Source organism: Paroedura picta, chromosome 16, assembly GCF_049243985.1.
Source record: "Paroedura picta isolate Pp20150507F chromosome 16, Ppicta_v3.0, whole genome shotgun sequence".
Classification (NCBI taxonomy): Eukaryota; Metazoa; Chordata; class Lepidosauria; order Squamata; family Gekkonidae; genus Paroedura; species Paroedura picta.
The window spans coordinates 2,368,747-2,388,092 of NC_135384.1; the positions used below are offsets into that span (position 1 = coordinate 2,368,747).

The 19,346-nt window shown below is 54.1% G+C and overlaps 2 protein-coding genes across 10 annotated transcripts; one reads left to right on the forward strand and one right to left on the reverse strand.

Moving 5' to 3' along the window:
* AP1G2 (adaptor related protein complex 1 subunit gamma 2) lies at positions 1-14,223 on the forward strand. 8 transcript variants are annotated; one of them, XM_077313887.1, is made up of 23 exons: positions 732-825; positions 1,928-2,132; positions 2,306-2,430; positions 2,649-2,790; positions 3,142-3,238; positions 3,954-4,030; positions 4,627-4,722; positions 4,836-4,916; positions 5,491-5,589; positions 5,945-6,000; positions 6,827-6,940; positions 7,018-7,158; positions 7,266-7,320; positions 8,257-8,379; positions 9,704-9,793; positions 9,903-10,033; positions 10,340-10,444; positions 11,446-11,599; positions 12,005-12,125; positions 12,554-12,723; positions 12,820-12,918; positions 13,140-13,276; positions 13,959-14,223. In XM_077313887.1, the coding sequence occupies exons 2-22, from the start codon at positions 1,929-1,931 to the stop codon at positions 13,242-13,244; spliced, it is 2,385 nt and encodes a 794-aa protein (XP_077170002.1). In that variant the 5' UTR covers positions 732-825; position 1,928; the 3' UTR covers positions 13,245-13,276; positions 13,959-14,223. The 8 variants fall into 8 exon arrangements, with proteins under 8 accessions (XP_077169999.1, XP_077169997.1, XP_077169998.1 ...); XM_077313886.1 differs by lacking the exon at positions 13,959-14,223 and having other exon boundaries at positions 13,140-13,304; XM_077313888.1 differs by lacking the exon at positions 13,959-14,223 and having other exon boundaries at positions 12,557-12,723; positions 13,140-13,304.
* THTPA (thiamine triphosphatase) lies at positions 11,112-16,884 on the reverse strand. 2 transcript variants are annotated; one of them, XM_077313889.1, is made up of 3 exons: positions 16,547-16,884; positions 15,007-15,522; positions 11,112-14,653 (listed from the first exon to the last, which is right to left on the reverse strand). In XM_077313889.1, the coding sequence occupies exons 1-3, from the start codon at positions 16,878-16,880 to the stop codon at positions 14,511-14,513; spliced, it is 993 nt and encodes a 330-aa protein (XP_077170004.1). In that variant the 5' UTR covers positions 16,881-16,884; the 3' UTR covers positions 11,112-14,510. The 2 variants fall into 2 exon arrangements, with proteins under 2 accessions (XP_077170004.1, XP_077170006.1); XM_077313891.1 differs by having other exon boundaries at positions 14,881-15,522; positions 16,547-16,696.
* Between the last annotated feature and the right edge of the window lie 2,462 nt (positions 16,885-19,346).

The window sequence follows — 19,346 nt, forward strand, 5'->3', positions numbered from 1 at the left end:
GGAACAAATCATACCCCAATGCCACGTCAAGGATAACGGCAAAAGCTGGCCTCGGAAGTGGGGGAGGCTTGTGTTTTCCTCACAAGGTCCTTGCAAGCGACGGAGGTTCAACAGGGAAAGCTTCTCCCCGTGGTGGCAAAGAAGGAATGAGGGTGGGAGAGAACCTCCTGAATTTCAGCTCTGTTCACAACTGCTAGGAGAAAGGGGAATGGCTAATCAAACGAACTGCACTGAGCAGCAGGTGACCAAAATCCTCCTGTCCATCAAAAGAACACCGAGGATGACATTTCTGGACTAAACCAAGATTCTTCAAGTCCACCATCCTGTTCTGGAAGTTCACAGACAAGGCATAAAGGTGATCTCCCTGCCCCCTTTGTATTCAATTCCTAGCTTTCAGAGATATGCTACCTCTGAACATGGAAGCTTCATTTATCTTTAGTAGACAATTTATTTATTTATTATTTATTTATTTGGATTATTATAGTGCCCTTCCATACGGCTCTGGGCTGTATATAGTTCATCTGTTCACTGGCACATCCCTCACTGGTTTATTTTGGGACTCTGATATGCTTCCGCTGATCCTCATCTGGCCCTACTTATAAAAGTACCCGAATTAGTCCTTTCCCAAATCTGCCCAGCAGAGGGCTCTCCAGGGTCCAGAAACTTTCCAGGACTCAGGTGAGTTCACCTGGCTGGTAAGCAGTCTGGTTTTCCGGAAACGTAAGTAGTTGGCCGGGCAGGGGGGGGCATAGAAGGGGGGTGGCCAGCTGCCTGTGTGCCCCAGAACCATCGGGAGCCCTGAGATCAAACTGGACTTCTGGACAGGTGATGGTTGGAGGGAAGACCTTGGGAAATGAAAGGGAAGAAGAATTGAATTTTGGTGGGAGTTCAAACGAGGAAGAGGCAGACCTAAAAGAACGTGGGGCTTGCATGGGAATATGGAGTAGCATTTGTGGGTTAGCAATGGTGAGCCATGTGTGTAGTGACCAATCCCCCCCCCCAAATTATCTTTGCCTGCAGGTGATTTGCATAATTTTACTGCTTCCAAACAGAACAATGTAAAGCTGTCCACTGAACTGGGGGTGGGAATTGAGTCTGTTTGGCTGAGAAGCCCTTGCAAAGACATGATTTTAGAGCAGAATTCTTAGGGGTCCCTGTTTAAAGGAGTGTTTAAGGGAGGGAGAAAAGAGGGAGAAGGGTTCTGACTGAGGTTTGGGGGTCCAGTCACTGGTTTCTGACAACATATGCTAATAAGTTTGCCTTTGTACCCTACTGTACTGATGAATAACTACCATCAGCCAGTGCCAAACATATAAGACTAATGTGGACTAGAACCCTCACGTCCTCTGTAAATGCTTGCCATTCCATCAGACTAATCTGTGTAAAATAGTCTAGAGATCTAGAGAATATAAACAGAGAGGTGTTGGGGGTTTATGTGACAACCAGTTTGGTATCGTGGTTAAGAGCAGTGGCCTTGACTCTGGAAAACTGGGTTCCCCGTTCCTCTTCCACACGCAGCCAGCTGGGTGACCTTGGTCCTATTTGAGCTGTTCTCACAGAGCAGTTCTGTCAGAGCTCTCTCAGCCTCACCTACCTCCCAGGGTGTCTATTGTGGGGAGAGGAAGGGATGGCGATTGTAAGCCGCTTCGAGACTCCTTCGGTCAGTGAAAAGTGGGGTACAAAAAACAGCTCATCTTCTTACTGGAAGTCAGAAACTGAAATGGAAAGGCATCAGCACTCTGGACATTCCCAAAGGCACTCATGTTTCAGCCTCGATTCCCGGGCTTGGGAAGCAATTGTGCCACTCTGCCTTAAGTGCTTCTGATTCCAATTCGACCTGCTTCCCCAAACAACAGTGAATAGGACAGGTGTGTCCCCAGGTGTCCCTGGACATTCCCCACTCCTTTATCCCACTCCCTGTCTCTAGGATGCCGGAAGTACCGCTGACATTACCAGTCCTAATCCGGACAATCCGGAATGCACGGACCCAAGCCGAGGAACGGGAGCTGGTCCAGCGAGAGAGCGCCAAGATTCGAGGGGCGTTTCGGGGCGACGAACCCGACAGCCGGGCCTCCAACTTAGCCAAATTGCTCTACATCCACATGTTGGGCTACCCGGCGTATTTTGGACAGGTACTAGACAGTCCAGCCGCTGACTCCAAACAGCATCGGGCCGCCGTGGCTTGGGGAAATTCCTGGAAATTCGGGGCCACTGCCTGGGAAAGGGCTTTCCCATAGAGGGTACCCTAGAGATCGCGCCATGGGCATTCAAAACACTTTTGTTCCCTTTCCCTGCCCCACATCAGATGGAGTGCCTGAAGCTAATTGCCTCTCAGAAGTTCCACGAGAAACGGATTGGCTACCTCGGCGCTGCCCTCCTATTGGATGAGAAGCAAGACACCCACCTTCTACTGACCAATAGCATCAAGAAGTGAGAGGCTAGAACGGAAGGGGCTCGTGGGAGTGGGGGGCAGGGCGGTTGAGCAGTAGGGTCAGAATGGGACCCACCCCAACCTCTACCTGGCCCTCCTTCTCCTGAAGCCCCTCTTTCACCCCCACGTGGCTGGGGGCTGGAGAAAGGGAGCTGGGGCAGGGCATCTTGGGAGTCCTCCTTCCCCTCTCTCACCATCCTCCTCCTGCTGGTTTCAGCGACCTCCTGCATCCCAGCGCTTGGGTGCAGTGCTTGGCTCTGAGCACCCTGGGCTCCCTGGGGTCGGCGGCCATGTTCCGGGACCTGGCCGGAGAGGTGGAGCAGCTGGCCCGGGTGGGGCAGCCCTCCGTGCGAAGGAAGGTGAGAGAAAGAGGACACTCCCTGGAACTATCAGCAGTGCCCCTTTTCCTCTCCCGTCCATGTAAAAAGCACCTGCCTCCCACCCAGAACGGCCGTTCCCTGCCGCCGTCTGCATTTAGTAATATACACCAAAGCCTTTCTTTGCATTCAACAAGGGAAAGCATTTTTGTGGGTGCTGGAATGCCAAAGGAGCCCACAGGTGTGGGGGGAAAATTGGGGTCCCCATCCTTGCTGCCATCTGTGCCCTAGCAACCGTCGCTCATATTACCTTGTCCCCAGCTCCCTTAATGTGCCCCGGAATTTTGGCAGTGGGGAAAACAAGCCTCCTCCCTGTTCTGCCAACCTTTGCAGGCAGTGGTCTGTGCTGTACACATCGTCCGCAAGGTGCCGGACCTCACAGACCGTTTCGTCGCCCTCGGTGAGCAGCTGCTGATGGACCGAAGTCACGGTAAGAGCCAGCGTCCCTTCACTTTGCTACCGCCTGCCAAACTCCCCTTGTGACCTGTCACGGGGTACATTACTTAACGGTGACTCACGCCTGAACGTCCAAGCCCTTCGAGTGAAAGACATCGTGTTGAAGACGACACGAGGAAACAGGAGACATTCTCTTGTAGGCGGTCCACCTGCGTGGACGCTTTCACATGCACAGGTTGCCCAGGGGCGAGCATGCATACATGAATATCAGGCATGTGCTTGGCGTGACCGTCAACGGCAAAGGGGCGAGATGGACAAAGAGGCCCGAGACAGAGATGGATTCAATGGGCTGTTCGGAAAGGGCCAGCTTGCAGTGGGGGGCAGCAGTGGGGCACACCCAGCGAGGCTTCCTTGGGAACGAGGGAACAAATTTCGAATCTATTGGCACTTTGAAGACCAACCTGGTTTTGTTCAAGGTGTGAGCTTTCGTGGGCACGCACTCTTCCTCAGACACTTCAGATTCTTGTGGAGATTGTATCTGAAGAAGTGCTCGTGAGAACGAAACCTTTAATAAAACCAGGTTGGTCTTAAAGGCCAACCTCAAAATTTGTCCTGCTGCTTCAGACCAACACGGCTACCCGCTTGAATCTAATTTTGGGGAATGAGGGGGAGGGGTGCAGTGAGGGACCTGAAACATCGTCGTCTTGCTGTGCCAAGAGATTCAGAATCCCTCTCCTGTCTCTTGCCAGGAATTCTGCATGGAGCCGTCATGTTGATCGCAGAGGTGTGTGAACAAAACCCACAGGCCTTGGAATGCTTCCGCAAGGTGGGCATCAACTTGACCTCCTCCCAGCTTCCCTGGCTGTTAACCCCCTTAGCATCGTGGCCTGTCGGGAGAGGGGCTTAGCTTAGCCCACCCCGGAAGGCCTTCCAAGCCTTCCTGCCACCTTTCGCAAAGCTGCCAGAAAGGTACACCCTAACAAGTCTGTAGTTTCCTGTGTGCTCCTTTCTGCATCCTACCTAAGGTCACACGGCTGCCCTCCAGAGGGGCTGTGGATCAGTGTAGAGCAGGGGTCGTCAAACCGTGGCCCTCCAGATGTCCATGGACTACAATTCCCGTGAGCGAATGCTGGCAGGGGGCTCCTGGGAATTGTAGTCCATGGACATCTGGAGGGCCGCAGTTTGACTACCCCTGGTGTAGAGCATGCAGAAGGTCCCAGGTTCAATCCCTGGCATCCCCAGCTAGAGAAGGACCAGCTAGTTGGTGACGCGTAATTCTGGCCTTTGTGGGTTTTCCGGGCTGTGTGGTCATGGTCTACTAGTTAGTCCCTGACGGTTCGCCAGTAGCTGAGGCAGGTGGGATGTAGCAAGATGGGAATCTCCCCACACGGACCTACCAGCCCCATCACTGTTTTCCCACAGCGTGTGCCCCAGTTGATCGGGATCCTTCATAACCTCGTGGTGGCCGGCTACTCTCCGGACCACAGCATCTCCGGCATCAGCGACCCCTTTCTTCAGGTAATCCTCCCGCTTTCCCTCCTTGCAAACGCCCGGCTTCTCCCGTCTCCCTCCCACCGTTCAAGAGGTGTGGGGGTCCCTAGAATCCCCTAATTTATCACCCTCCCTTTCAGGTCCAGACCCTGAGGCTGCTAAGGATTCTGGGACGTGAAAACGAAGAGATTAGCGATGCCATGAATGATGCCTTGGCCCAGGTGAAAGTTGGATTTCGGATTTGGATCAGGTTGCCAGCTCTGGGTTGGGAAGCTCTGACGTTGGAGCTGGGTTTGGGGTGGGAAGGGGGCTCAGTGGAGTCTTATGCTATGGAGTCCATCCTCCAAAGTGGCCATTTTCTCCAGGCAAACTGAACTCTTCTGCCTGGAAATGAGCTATAATTCCAGGGGATCCCCAGGTCCCACTTGGAGACTGGCATTCCTAGATCTGGAGCAGGGGAAGGCAAGAGAGAAACAGTTTGGCCTAGAGCAAGGGGCAGGTTTGGAATTCTGACCCAGTGACAGGCACATCCACAAAATGGCTACTGTAGGAGGTGGAGCCAGACAAAAAATGGCTGCTGCAGGAGGCGGAGCCAAACACAAAATGGCTGCCACAAGAGGCAAAGCCAGACACAAAATGGCTGCCTAGGCTTACCTTCATTCACACAGTGAAGATCAGCTGTTCTGATGTTCTTAATGAAGTAGAAGAGGGTTTGGAAGGTGACGATTTGGAGGAGGAGGAGGGGACCTCCCAATGCCAAGGCCTTGACGCCGCATCTTCTGTGCCTTCCCTCAGGTGGCCACCAACACGGAGACGACACGGAATGTGGGCAATGCCATCTTGTACGAGACGGTCCTGACCATCATGGGTGTGCACTCCGCCAGCGGACTCCGGGTATAGCCCCACGGCATGAGGCAAACAGCCTGACTCTTGTCTGAGCTCCACCTGCGTGTGGGTGGCTTCTTTGCCGTCTTGAGGGTCCCACAGGTGCAAATCAAAGGTTTTCTCTACTGCCAGATGTAGTGGTGGCAGTGCCCACTTCTAGATCCTGAATGAATAGAATGAACCCAGATTTACTCAGGTTGGTGAAAGGGCTCCCACTTTAGACAGGTTGAGGTAGAATCAAGAATCAGGTAGTTTTGGAGGCTAATACCAGTTGGCTCTTGGCTCAGTCTGCTGCTGTCCCTTCATACTCTTTCATTCCTAAATACAGTCACATTTTTAGGGCTTTTCTCTTTTCCACACCCAGGTTCTGGCAATTAATATCCTCGGGCGATTTCTTGTTAACAAGGATCGGAATATCAGGTAAAAAGAAACGGAGCGGCTAATTTGCAGTTATCTTGCGGGAATTTGAAATTTTTCAGAAACTTGGTTCCTGAGGAGACTGAAGAATGCATTTGCTTCCTGATATGGAGCCTATGGGATGCAGCGGGGTGGAAAATCTGTGGCAGGGTAGAGATTCGAACCCAGGAACTCACTGGGTTACTTTGGCCCAGTCGCACACTCTTGGCCTAACCTTCCTCACAGGGTTGTTGTGCAGACCAAAGGGAAGCGAGGGGAATGATATATTTAAAAACGTTTTTGGGTAATTTCCCCCCAGTGTTCTTTGATCTGTCTTTTTTGGCACGAGGGAAATGATGTAAACTCTGATGAGGGAGAAAGGTGGGGTATAACTGAAGTTAATCGGTCCACAAGTCCCCTCAGAAGAGAGTGGGAAGAATTTGGCAGCTGCCCTGCAAGCCATCCATGCCCAAGAGACTTCCCATCCCCTCCTCTCCTTCCCGAAAAAACAAACAAAGAGGAGACATCTTCAGGGAAGGAAGTTAAGCGTCTGATAAGTCCTTACAGACTCCCCCACAGCAGCTGGAAAGCCCAACTTTGACTGGGAGAGACCCAGGTTCAAATTCAGACCCACTCGGCCCAATCCCCATCTTTCAGCCCACCCACCTCGCAGGATTGTTGTGAGCATAAAAATGCGGGTTGAGGGAATCACCTTTGCCACACTGAGCTACCTGCCACAGGATAAAACTGGGTAGGCAGGCATCGTGGGCCATCTCATTTTGAAAGCCCAACTCTGCATCTTTGCTCAGTTCCCTCAAAATCCCGTGCGTTTGCGGCCCACCACCCTTAGGTACGTGGCTCTAGCCTCACTCCAGAAACTGTTGCAAGCGGAGAGTTCTGCCGTCCAGAGGCACCGGTCCACCGTCTTGGCGTGCCTGACGGACCCCGACCCAACCGTGAAGAGGTGAGATGGGGAAAGAGGGAAAGGAGACACTTGAGTGAATTTCCGAGGAGAATAACGCATCCGTCTCTTCTCCTCAGGAGAGCCCTGAAACTCAGCCTCGCCCTCGTGAACAGCAGCAATGTGAGGGCCACCATCAAGGAGCTCCTGGATTTCCTCGGTACCTGCGCCCCGGACCTCAAATCAGACTGTGCTTCTGGAATATTCCTGGCGGCCGAGAAGTGAGTGGCCAATTCCAACAGGTGTTTGTGGGGAGGTCTGGGGGTGACGGACCATTGTTTGCGTGGAGCTGGACGCATCTGAGCCGGTCTGCGTTTCCCCCCTTCAGGTTTTCACCCAACAAGCGATGGCACATAGACACCGTCCTCCAGGTGCTGACCACGGTAAGGTGGAGGAAGACGGCAAAAGAGGTGCAAGGATTCATAAGGAAGGGTTGGAGCGCTCACGGACAAACCTTTCTCTCTTCCTGATCCCTTGATAGATGCCCCTCAGGCATTTTTGAAAAAAACGAAGAGCTTACGGACTAGAAACTTAACATCAGGAAAGCACGATGACAATGTGATGAAGTTTATTGTGTATGGCCAAAGGCCATTACAATCTGATACATCAACATCGAACTTAAAACTTAAAAATAATCTAACCCAAAAGAATAAAATAAAAAGCATGGGCCTCTCCAGGTGCCGTTCTGACCTGCAATTTCTTGGCTTATGAAGCAAAGAGGGATACCCTAGAAGGCACAGACGGATCAATATCTCAGAGAAGAAAAAGCAGCTTCTCGAAGTCTGAAGAAAAATTTAGGCTCACTAGAAACACTCAGGGAAATTTCCCAGTTTTAAATTCAATAGGAAATCATAATTTACAACCAATTTTTTCAAGAAACCAAATTCTAGTCTGTTACCCAACAAGACTGTCCAGCTTTTACTGTCTCTCTGCTTTCTTCCAATGATGTGATGTCTTTTCCCTCACCATCTACATTTCCTGAGACAGCCAGCTAGGTGTGCTGAAAAAATGATTTTAGAGGCCTAGCTTGGAATGCATTTGTGCCACACACTCCTCACTGGTTGTCTAGTCCAGGGGTAGTCAAACTGCGGCCCTCCAGATGTCCATGGACTACAATTCCCAGAAGCCCCTGCCAGCATTCGCTGGCAGGGGCTCCTGGGAATTGTAGTCCATGGACATCTGGAGGGCCGCAGTTTGACTACCTCTGGTCTAGTCAGTCGAGGAGACCAGTTTGGGGAGAAAGAAGGAGGGATCACAGAAAACATCCCTGAAAGGCAGCAAACTTGAATTTCCTCTGTCCCTCTCCTTTCCCATTGCAGGCTGCCTCTTACGTGCGGGACGATTCTGTCCCCAACCTCACCTACCTCATTGGAGGTGCGAAAGAGCTCCACAGTTATGCTGTGCAGCAGCTATACGAAGCACTGGCTCAGGATATCTCGCAGGTAAATCATATTATAAATTACGTAGAGGAGGGAGGCAGAGGAGGAGAGGAAGAGAGGGTATGCAATCCAGTAAAGTTGAGAAAGTAAGGGAAATTGGTTCACGGGAACTCTGTGGGCGGTAATTGTGGACCCAAACGGAAGCTTAATCCTGGGAGTTTGTTAAGGTCCACCGGATCAAAGGTTAGAGGATGATTTAGAAACAGCAAAAGAATTAAGGGAAGCGGCTCAAAGCGGCTTACAGTCGCCTTCCCTTTCCTCTCCCCACAACAGACACCCTGTGAGGTGGGTGAGGCTGAGAGAGCCCTGATATCACTGCTTGGTCAGAACAGCTTTATCAGTGCCGTGGCGAGCCCAAGGTCACCCAGCTGGCTGCACGTGGGGGACTGCAGAATTGAACCCGGCATGCCAGATTAGAAGTCCGCACTCCTAACCACGACACCAAACTGCCCCTCTCAGACTGGGTGGCCACGAGGATCAGGGCTCTTTCTGTCGTGGCCCCTTGCTCGTGGAACTCCCCACCACTAGACCTCTGGTGCCTTTTCCGTTAAGTTTTAAATGCCACGTAAAAAACGTGTTTATTCTCTTGGGTTTGCTGCAATTCATTTTTACGTGTGGGTGTCTGGCTTTCTCAGTCATCCAATTTCTTGGGTTTTTATTGCTCGTAAATCAATTTTATGCAGACACATCCTGCTATTTTTGGCCACGGCCAGACTGCAGTCCTTCTTGCGTAATTGATGCCACTCTTGGTGTCGGTCGCTCCTGTTGTTGCTATTGCTCGCTTGCATCCACTTGCACCTTCACGAGAACTTTGTGGCTCTGACGCGGAACACAAATAACTTCGGTGCGTGAATAGCCGTGAAAGACACAGAAATAAATCATGCTTTTCTCCGGGACTGGCGTCTAGCAAAGCTGGAAGGTTACTTTGTTTTTTACTTTGTTTTGGAAGGTTACTTTGTAGCCCAGGAATCTCCAATGTGGTGTCCACCAAACGGTTTTAGAAAGTTAGCTCCACCCCCTGCTGCCGCCATTTTGCGGTTCAACCAACCACCCTGTGTCAGAATTCCAAAAGGCTGGGGACCCCTGATGTGGCGCACTCAGCCCTGGGAAAACCCACATTCCACCTGAATGTCTTGGAATGCAAAGGAATCGCCAAGCCTCGTGGTTTCCAAATTGCTGCGTTATTTTGCACGTGCTGGAAGGGGTGGGTGCACAGACAGTACAACTTGTCCAGAGGGAAGGGGAGATACAGGAGCGGAGTTCATCTGTAATCTACCTAGAAGAAAGCATAATGTATCTTCTGTCCTCCATCTTTTTCCCCCACCAGCAACCCTTGGTTCAGGTGGCCACGTGGTGCATTGGGGAGTATGGCCACCTCCTACTGGCCGGGAGCTGTGAGGAGGTAGCGCCTAAGCAGGTGAGGGGTTGGGGATTCAGGGTCTGGATAAAAGGGAGAATGGGGAGCTTTCTTCCTGCTGTCTCTGCTCCTCTCCAGCTGAGAGCTTTCTCCCATTTGGCCCATGCAGGTAGACCCAGAAGAAATGTTGTCTCTCTTGGAACGGGTGCTCCAGTCACACCTCTCCCTGCCGGCCACCAGGGCCTATGCGCTCACCGCTCTGATGAAACTCGGGACCCATCTCCAAGGCAACAGCATCAAGTGAGTCGCCAGGGGCAACCTTCCTAAAGCCCAGATCTCCTCCTGGATGTCCCCTGGAACAACAGCCAGCCTGGTGGCTCTGTGCCCACAATGGCCTCCGTGCATTTGGAAAACTAGTGCGGTGTACGGGTTAGAACGTCAAAATAGGGCCTGGGAGAACCAGGTTTGGATCCCCGCTCTGCCAAAGCAAAAAAGAGAGCTGTTTTGTACCCTGGTTGTTTTGTACCCTGCTTTTGCTACCCAAAGGGGCTCACAATCACCTTCCCTTCCTCTCCCTTTCAAATTTTATTTCCCTCCCCTCCCCAGCCGGATTCGCAGGCTGGTCTCGATCTACTGCAGCTGCCACGACATCGAATTGCAGCAACGGGCGGTGGAATATAACGCCCTTTTCCGGAAATACGACCATCTGAGGTGAGGTCCCTGGGTGGGTGGGGCATGAGGATGAGTCAAGGGTGACAGTGAGGAAGGTCCAGGGTCCCCAGGCTCAGTCAGGGAACCCGAATATGAGAACAAGGACCTTATGGAAGTTGTGCCAATGCTGCGTGTCAGCACAGATGAGAGACAGAGTTCGGCCCCTTGTCAGTTTCCACTTCTGTTGAAAAACAGCTGCTGAGAGGAGGGGTGGTGGAGCATTGGTCTGGCACACAGAAGGTCCCAGGTTCAATCCCCGGCATCTCCAGTTCAAGGGACGAGGCAGTAGGGGATGTGAGAGACTTCTGTCTGTGACCCTGCAGAGTCACTGCCAGACAGCATCGACCTTGGTGGACCAAAAGACTGACTCAGCGTAAGGCAGCATCGGGGCGTGTGTTAATCCAAATCGATTCCGGAATTCATCATTATGGAGATGAACGCTGTAAATGGAAACTTGTGAATTATCGGAAACCGGAAGGGCTGAGCCAACCTGACCTGCTTACAGAGGGGGATGTTAGAGATCTGCAGTGGTTTCTGTCCCCTTGCCCACCCACCGGCCCGGCCCCTGCAGACCCCTCCTCTCAGTCCAGGTCCCCTTCTTTTACTACCTGAAGAGTGTTGCGGCTTACAATTGCCAGTCCTTCTTAAGCACACTGTGACAATCCCACAAGGAATGAGAACTTGCTTTATTCTTCGCACAAACATTGGGGACTCTCAGGGCAAGGTCCCAAGTTCTGTCGTCTCGGTGTTTAAATTGGCTTGATTATTTGTCACTGCACGCGAAGGAGAAGCGAGGTAGAAATCCTGCAACTAGCAACTAATAAGTGTGAACAGTGATTAACGCCTGGAATTCACACAGATCTGGTAGGGTTCTGTGTAGGGTCCTGCGTAGGAACTCTGCGACCCTGGATGAGGGGCAGGGGAGGAAGACGATGGGATGGGAGGAATGCATCTGCCCAGGCTCTCGACCTGCTCTCAGCCATCTCACCTGACTCTCTTAGGGCATCCGTGTTGGAGAAGATGCCCCTTCTGGATAAAGGTGGCGACAGCGAGGAGGGAAGCGAAAGAGAACAGCCCGGGAGAGAGATGAGCATTGCCACGGATATCCCAGAGGTGGAGCCGTCGGGCCGTTCCAAGCCACCAGAATCTAGCCAGGTGAGGGCAGCATTTCCAAAGGGTTGGGTTTTGGAGCGAGCATCATTCCGTTAACACCCTCCCAAGGCTGCTTTTGAGATCCTGAATTTCCTCCGGTCAAATTTCCCCAACCTGTCTCCATCTCCTCCGCATGAATCAGATCCCACCTTCTCCTATGGGCCACTTTCTGGTACCAAACTGGTCCCCACGCTGGGAATCAGGCCAGAGCAGTTTCGGCTGTCCCCAAACAAGAGCCGAAACAGCCAGTGGGTCTGACGCAGGGAGGGGGGATGCAGAGCCTTGTGCTGCTGCCCCTCCTCGTTCCGTTTTTAGTCTCCGGAACCTGCCAGCGCTTAGCTCTGCTTGCAGCCCCTGGACAGGGACCCTCACCTTGTTGCCTCTTTGGCTCCGTCTCTTTCCCTCCAGGTCTCGGATCTCTTGGATCTCCTTGGGGAACCTGCTGAACCGTCTCCCTTGCAGCCTCTTACGGACACTCCGGTGGCGACAGGATCCGTCCTGGACTTGCTCAGGGATCTAAAACCCCCAGGTAGGGCAGCACCGGAGAACGGGGTCAGTAGGTCAAGCAAATGCTGAGGGTCTCCTTCCCTTGCTTGCACTCCAAACAGACCGTGGCCACACCCTTGTCACCCACTCCTCCCCAGTAAGGAAGCCTGATGCCGAAGTTGGTTTCCTCAAGGGCCCTCTGTACATGCTCAGATGCATTCTGTGACTTTACTACATCCACGTATGTACTAAAGCCAGGGGGACCTAAGACTGTCTGGCTGCCAGGCAAAGGACGGTTGGAGGTGGTCTGCCATTGCCTGCCCCCCATCGTAACCCTGATATTCCCTGGAGGTTGCCCTCCCCAGTGCCAGCCAGGGCCGACCCTGCTTCTCTTCTGAGATCTGATGAAAGGAAGGGGAGAAGGAGAACAGGACAAAGCGGGTTGAATTGCCCACGACTTCCCTGTTCCAGCAGCCTGTGCTCTCTCCCGCCTGGTGGTCTACGACCAAGATGAGCTGCTGGTCGAATTCTCGATGGAGCGCCCCCCGCTGGAACCCACGCTACTGCTGATCACGGCCACGGTCTCCAACAGGGGCCCCGAGGACGTCGCCGCATTTTCTCTGCAAGTGGCCGTCCCCAAGGTGAGGTGGGGCGGATGCTGTGCTTTTAACACAAATCTGAATTCATAAGGAAGGGTGGAAAGCTTGAACATGCTCATCTTTCCCCCTTCCCAACAGTCCTTTCAGGTGGAACTCCTGGCCCCCAGCGGGTCCACTGTTCTCGGCCAGGGTGGCCCCCCCATCACTCAGGTGATTCGCATCCTGAACCCCAGGAAGGTAAGGATCACGGGCAGGGGCCCTACCCCTGGAATTGGCAATTCCTACCAGCAGCAAAGGAATGGCCTTCCTGGTGTCTCTGTGACGTGGCAACGGGGGCTTCCGATTGGCCGCTTGACTGGTGACATCAGCATTTTGCGCTGCCGTGATTCCACTTCCTCTGTGAATTCCAACTGCGGCAGGAATGACTAACGTTGCACCTCTACCTTTCCGATCCCCAGGTCCCGCTCCGGATGCGGCTGCGTCTCTCCTACACCCTACCTTCCGGGAGACCGGTCCAGCAGGTTGAGGAGATTAATTCATTCCCAGAGGCTGCGTGGCAGTGACCGGTGGGCAAGCTGGGAGATGCACCTCTGCTGTATGTTTCCCACCAAAGCCGCCCCCCCCCCCAAAACAAAGTCCTTGCCATTCCTACAGCTGACCACCAGGTGGCACCTTGGTTCCACCTGGGAGTCTAGACTCTATTTAAGTAGTTAGGGGTAGCCCCTTGGCTGCTGGTTGGGGGTGGGGGGGGGAGACCTAGTTCACTGCCCTAGAGGCAGACAGGGGTGGTGGGTGGGGGCGTAAAGAGCCTGCAGGAGAGAGCCTCGAAACGAAAGGGACACCGAGTCAAGGCAGGACACAGTAAGGAGGAAACCGAAAGGGGAATCCCCAACACCGCCTCTCAGCGGCTGGGAAATCAATTCAATTGATCAGCTAGACGAGGAGATTCCACAACAACTGAGCGGGACTAAGTGGAAATCGATGAAGATAAAGAGTGAGTGGGAAGGGGGAAAAAAAATCAAAATCCTCCAGTAAAATAAACACACTGCCTGTTCCTCTCCGTTGCCCAAATCCACCTTTCTCCTCCCCTGCTACACGGAAACGGACGGGGCTAATTGTTTCCTGCAGGATGCAGCGGCCTCCCAGTGGCCCGTGCCCTCCTCAGTGGAGTCAGACCGATATTCCGGTGGCCAAGCAGGGATTACAGGGAAGGGGTCCGAAGCATGGGGGGTGGCCGTGCCCTTCCCTGGCTGGTTAGCCTCAGTGTCTGCTTTCAGGTGCCTCCTCTCACAGTCTCCGTGTCATTCTCGAGTCCACGGGTCCCCAAAGAAAAGAGGCAGAGCAGGGAAAGGCAAGTGACTGCTGTTACAAGATCCTGTGGTCAGGAGTTCTGCAGATTTACGATGCGCTGTGTGAAGAAAAACTACCGTTCCTTTCATTGTGGTGTTCCCCCCCCCCCCCAGCTTCTTACATTTGCCTCCTGTCACTCTTACGGAATGACCTTGAGTTTTAAGTGTGAATAAATTTTTCCTGTGTTCTTTTTCTCTGGACCGCTTTTTAAAAAATCTAAATGACCCCCCAACAGGTCACCGTCCGGCTTGCTTCCCACCCACCCCCAAACCTCCAGCCATTGGCTGACCTGCTGTGATGTCACCTCGGGGCCAGCCAAACAGGACACATCCGGGGCATCTCTGTTTTATTCGGGTGAAATAACCTTTCCTTTCTTCCGCGGGTGATGTTAGAGCAGAAGGAGCCGTGAGAGAGAGGCAGGGGTCTCGTGTCTAAGAATGGGACTGTCCTACCACACACACACACCCCCGGCTCTGCACTTAATCCCTCTCCCCTTGAGGGGTTCCTGCATCCTGCACTCTCCGCACCCTCCCAGCTTGCATGAGCCTCTCATAGTGCGCGGGCCTGAATTTGTGCAGATAAACGGATATCTTTCCCGGGATCTGGGTTTTCTCGTTGAAGCCTGGTGGGAGAGAGAGAGAGAGAGAAAAGAAAATGAATTTTGAATCCTGCAAATCCTGAACTGATGAACGCAGGACAAATTTGGGTCACTAAAATTTCAAACAAACTCTTCACGATCCCTCTTCAAAACCTCAAGAAGGGTTTGGTTAGTAGCCACGGTGCAGGGGACGCCCCTCCGTGGCTGATCCAGACAGCCACGCCCACGGGGCCCTCCTCGATGTGGCTCACCCAGCTGCCTGCCCAGCTCCTGGATCTTCTCTAGGGCCCGTGGCACGTCCTCCTGCCGCCCGACCACGGCCTCCACCTCCCCCACGGCGTAGCCAAAATCCGCCTCGTCGAGATCCACGCTCAGACCTCTCAGGCGGTATTTGCGCCGGCGGGTCACGAAACTGGCAAACTTCTCCAGGCCAAGTGCCTCCACCGCTTGGGCCACGTTGTCACCCCAGCTCACGGCCGAGTCCACGCCCAAGAGACCACAGACCCGGGCCACGATATCCCGGGGGCACGTCACTTCCTGGTATTGCGTGGCAGGGTCTGGCCTGCCCGTTTCGCCTAGCGGCTGCAAAGGACAAGATCCGGCGGCTTCCTGCGTATGACCCTGACGGTTCCACCTTTCTGTGACTGGGCTCGAAATGCCGGCCTTCTCCGGTGGCCGCGGGGGACATTTCAGCTCCCAGCCAGCCCCCTCGCGCTCCCGGAGCCAGTGGTCAGCCAGGGTAAGGTGCCAGTTGGGCGTGTCAAAGTAGTGGTCCTGGAAGGAGACGTTTCCGGCGAGGGTCGCCCCCAGGGCCACCAGCGTCTCCTCGATGCCTGGCTGAAAGAGGAACTTCTGTTCAACCTCGATGGATCCCGAGGCTGGGCCTCCAGGGTCTGCGGGAGAGAAGGAGCAAACTCAGGCAACAGAACGGGAAAATCCTTTGGACTTTGGCCTCTTTGCGGCCTCCACACTGCTCCTAATCCTTTTCATTTCCCCACAAAAATGAAGAGAGAAATCCCAGCGCCGAGCCTACCCTGGAGCTGTAGGCCGCGATCTTGACGCACCCCCCAGCCCCAGATGTGTGGGTCCTGGCGGCTACTTAGCCAGTAGGGAGGGTCGTGGCCTGTGTGCAGGATCCTACCGCTGTTCAGGGGCTGGATCCAAGCAAGCATCCGGGAGGGGAAAAGCCACTGCTACATTTCAGGGTTGCTCTCGCAACCACCCCAAACACAGCACAGCGCTGAGAAGCCGGGAAGGAGAGGGGCGTCAGCCCCAGTGGGTCTCAGGGAGGGATGCCATCCTCCAGGCAGGACCTGGGGAATACCAGCTCCTCTCCAGGCAACAGAGGTCAGTTCCCCTGGAGCAAATGACATCTTTTTAGGGTGGGCTCCAGCGGACCGTACCCCATTGAGGGCCTTGCCCTTCCCAGGCCCCACACCCAATTCTCCAGGAGTTTCCTAACCTGGAGCTGGCAACCCTGACCTCACTCTGTGCTTGCTTTATAGCCCCCCCCCTCTACATTGTCCCCCATTCCCCATATTAGTGCGGTATATAAATTCCTAAATAAATAAAAGCTTGAATAAAAGTTTGTTGGTCTCAAAGGTGCCCCTGAACCCAGCCTTTGTTCTGCTGCTCCAGAGTGTGAAATTCCGGGAGATTTGGGGACGAGAGGGGTGTGGGGACCTGAGTGGGGTACAGTGCTCGAGAGTCCACCCTCCAACGCGGCCATTTTCCTGCATCGAAACTGGTCTCTGTCGCCGGGAGACCAGTTGCAATTCCAGGCGGTCTCCCGGCCCTGCCTGGAGGTTGGGGAGCGGGCCGACTAGCCCTCCCCCCACAGTACAGCGCCCCCTAGAGCCGCATCCGGGCACTGCTCCGAGTGCGTGTGCCGGGGCGGGGGGATTGCTTAACACTAACCTTTCCCTGCGTGGGAGCCGCAAACCGCAGCCGCAGCATTGCACGCAAAGCCCGTCGCCATATTGATGCCCGCAGAGAGCGAGGCCGGAACTACATTTCCCAGAGCCCTTTGCGACTGGGGAGAGAAAAGGGGGGCTGCGATGTCTAATCTTCTTAACTTCTTTAAAAAAAAAATAAGCAGGCTGTTATTTCTGGTTGTTTTCTTCCCCCTTTGATCCCCGGGGTTCTGCTGGGGGGAGCGGCGGAGCACATGGGCGCGCAAAGGCGCCTGGGAGCTGTAGTCCCCGCCCGCTCCCTCCCCCGCCCCCCGGCAGGTGCATCTGGAGTTCGTCATCCTTTGATCCCCTCCTCTCCGCGTTCTATTTTTCATTCCTCTCCCCCTGCGACTGTCTCGCTCCCTCGATCACCGTTGCCACGGCAACCGGAAAGCTGCAATTAAGAGCAGCGGGGGGAGGGGGGAGGGAAGGAGAGCGTGGCAAAAGAACGGGGGGGGGGGGAGAGAGAGAAGAAAGGGGGGCAGGCTTAACCCCTTCCCGACCGGACCAGGACTCCTGGGGGCTCCGGGAGAAGAAAGGGCCGCCTCTGGGAGCCGGGATCGGGGCCAGCCACTGGGCAAGGGCTCCGCTGCAGAAAGGAGAGGGGCGATCCCTAATCGGCACCATCATCATCATCACTGGGCTAACATTTCCTAGGACCCTGGAGGGCGCCACCTGCGCCCGGCCTTCCACTGGGGTTGGGTGCTTGCTGCAAGGGGGGAGTGGGGAGAGAGGAGTGATTTGGGGGGCGGGGGTTTCCAAGGCAGGGCAAGCCAAGCCTTGGAGGCCCCGCATCCCCCCTCCCCCCCCCCTGCCACAACCCGAAATTCACCAGTCCCAGCCTCTCCTGCCCAATGCAGGGGGAGGGATCGATAAAGCTGGCCTACCTTACAGGGTCATGGTGAGGATGGCAGCTGGATCACGTTGGGGCTACCGTGGGCCACCCAATTAGGCCTTGTGATACCTTATAAGACAAACAACAGTTTTAACCCCACATCAGGCTTTAGATTCAGGGGCCAGTCGGGGGCCGCGTCTTCCGGCAAACCTGGGACTCCCCAACTATCAGTCTAGTGGAATTCGTAAAAGGGTCTCCAAAGGGCCACTGGGCTCCCTTCTGAACTGGCATTTCCCTCATCGGCTTCACAGCATCGCATTTCCGCCTGTTCTTCTGCATTTCGTGGCCCCTTGACCTGGCTGGCTGCGTCGTCCTCCCCGTGGCAGCGTGGGATAGAATTCTGGCCACCTTCCATGCGCCACAAAACCTAGGGCCTTTTGCTAATATGGCTCCCTGCCTGAAAGAACAACAACGGAAGAACCGGGGAGAGAGGAGAAAGCAAAGAGAAGGGTGGAAAGAATGCAACAGTGGGAAGGTCAGAGAGAGGGAAGAAAGGACGAAAAAGGAAGGTGCCCGATGCTCGGTGGTCCTGAACTGTCGAGGCACGCACAGGCCAGAGAGCTTGGCTGGCGTCTGCCAGGTTTGCTTTCTGCACAGTTATTTGGAAGTAAATCCCACCGAACCTGAAGGGAGAGAGAGGGAGCAGCCCAAAGATGTGCGTGCCAAACTGCAAGGCCAGAGCATAGAGTGGTGGTCCTAGCTGGCTCCTCTGCAAGGCCATGCAGCTGGATCGCCTCTCCCTCGTCCTCCTCCTCCTCCCCTCCAATATTTCCTGTTCTTCGGCTTTGCTAAGAAACAGACCAGCTTCCTCCCCCAAAGTGTAAAATCATCTCTGAAGATTTAAGGTCTTCCCCGACTTTGGACTCCGGAGGTGCTCTGTGGCTTCAGGCCCAGCTTCCCTGGTCTACCTTTTCAAACCGTCGGTCTCTCCTCTCCCACAGCTTTATAAGTTCGGTCTGTTTATTTCTGTTTCTCCTGGAAGAGACCATCCAGGTGTGTCCTGCCTGGCAGGTCTGATCTCTTGCCTTCCTTGTGAAGGTCCCCCCGATCCACCTGGCCTCCTGATGTGGCCGGGGGGGTCCTTTGAATCGGGGCCTGCTTAAGCTAAAATTCAGGATGACTTTCCAGCCCTGAAACAAGGCGGTAAGTTCAGGTGCACAAAAAACGGGGCGATAATAGCTATTGTAGAGGTTTCCTGGTTCTCAGCCCAGGTATGTTAGGTGTAATAATCACCCCGTTATTTATGCACCCTGACAAATAACACCCTCCCCACACATTTCCTGGAATGGTTGAGGATATTCTGCTTTGCTGTTTCTGAAGCAGTATGCACACAACAGTTCAGACCTGGAAGAAAACTCTGCTGGGCTTAAAGGTGCCCCTGGACTCATTTGTTCCCGAAATTCTTGTGGACCTCCAAAGGGCTACTGGCCTGCAAACATCTCCTGCAAATGGCCACAGTTCCCTCTGAACCCTGGCTGCTCCGGAAGGCGGACTCTGTAGAATGACGGCTAGATTGTGTCCCGAAGCGGCGACTAGCCATGGAGACTAAGCGGAACCTCCACATTCAGTGGCAGTCAACCTCTGAATCCCACAGCCAGAGGGGCAGCATCAGGGGAAGGTCCCAGCCTCTGTGCCCTTTTGTCGGCCCTCCGGAGGTGCAGGTGGGCTGCCGGGGGAGACGGGAAGCTGGACCAAGGGATGCTCTTCCAGGGTTCTTCATTAATTGTGCGAATGCTGTTGTTACCTTCTCCAACCCACTGGGAAGGGGGGGGGTATAGAAATAAACTCGCTTTAGCTATTGTTGTTGTTGCTATTATTGTTATTGAGGATGATTTCTTGCATGTCCATCGGTGCCCCCCCCCCAGACTCT

What these genes read in the sequence shown, in the direction of transcription:
- AP1G2 (XM_077313884.1), top strand. Translation starts at nt 1,929, where the DNA reads ATGCCGGAAGTACCGCTGACATTACCAGTCCTAATCCGGACAATCCGG. An exon ending in CCCGACCCAACCGTGAAGAG is followed by an intron (nt 6,941 to 7,017) that starts GTGAGATGGGGA and finishes TCTTCTCCTCAG; the next exon opens with GAGAGCCCTGAAACTCAGCC. An exon ending in TCCTCCAGGTGCTGACCACG is followed by an intron (nt 7,321 to 8,256) that starts GTAAGGTGGAGG and finishes TTCCCATTGCAG; the next exon opens with GCTGCCTCTTACGTGCGGGA.
- THTPA (XM_077313889.1), bottom strand. Translation starts at nt 16,880, where the DNA reads ATGACGAACTCCAGATGCACCTGCCGGGGGGCGGGGGAGGGAGCGGGC. An exon ending in CGGCTCCCACGCAGGGAAAG is followed by an intron (nt 15,523 to 16,546) that starts GTTAGTGTTAAG and finishes TCTCTCCCGCAG; the next exon opens with ACCCTGGAGGCCCAGCCTCG. An exon ending in GCGCAAATACCGCCTGAGAG is followed by an intron (nt 14,654 to 15,006) that starts GTCTGAGCGTGG and finishes CTCTCCCACCAG; the next exon opens with GCTTCAACGAGAAAACCCAG.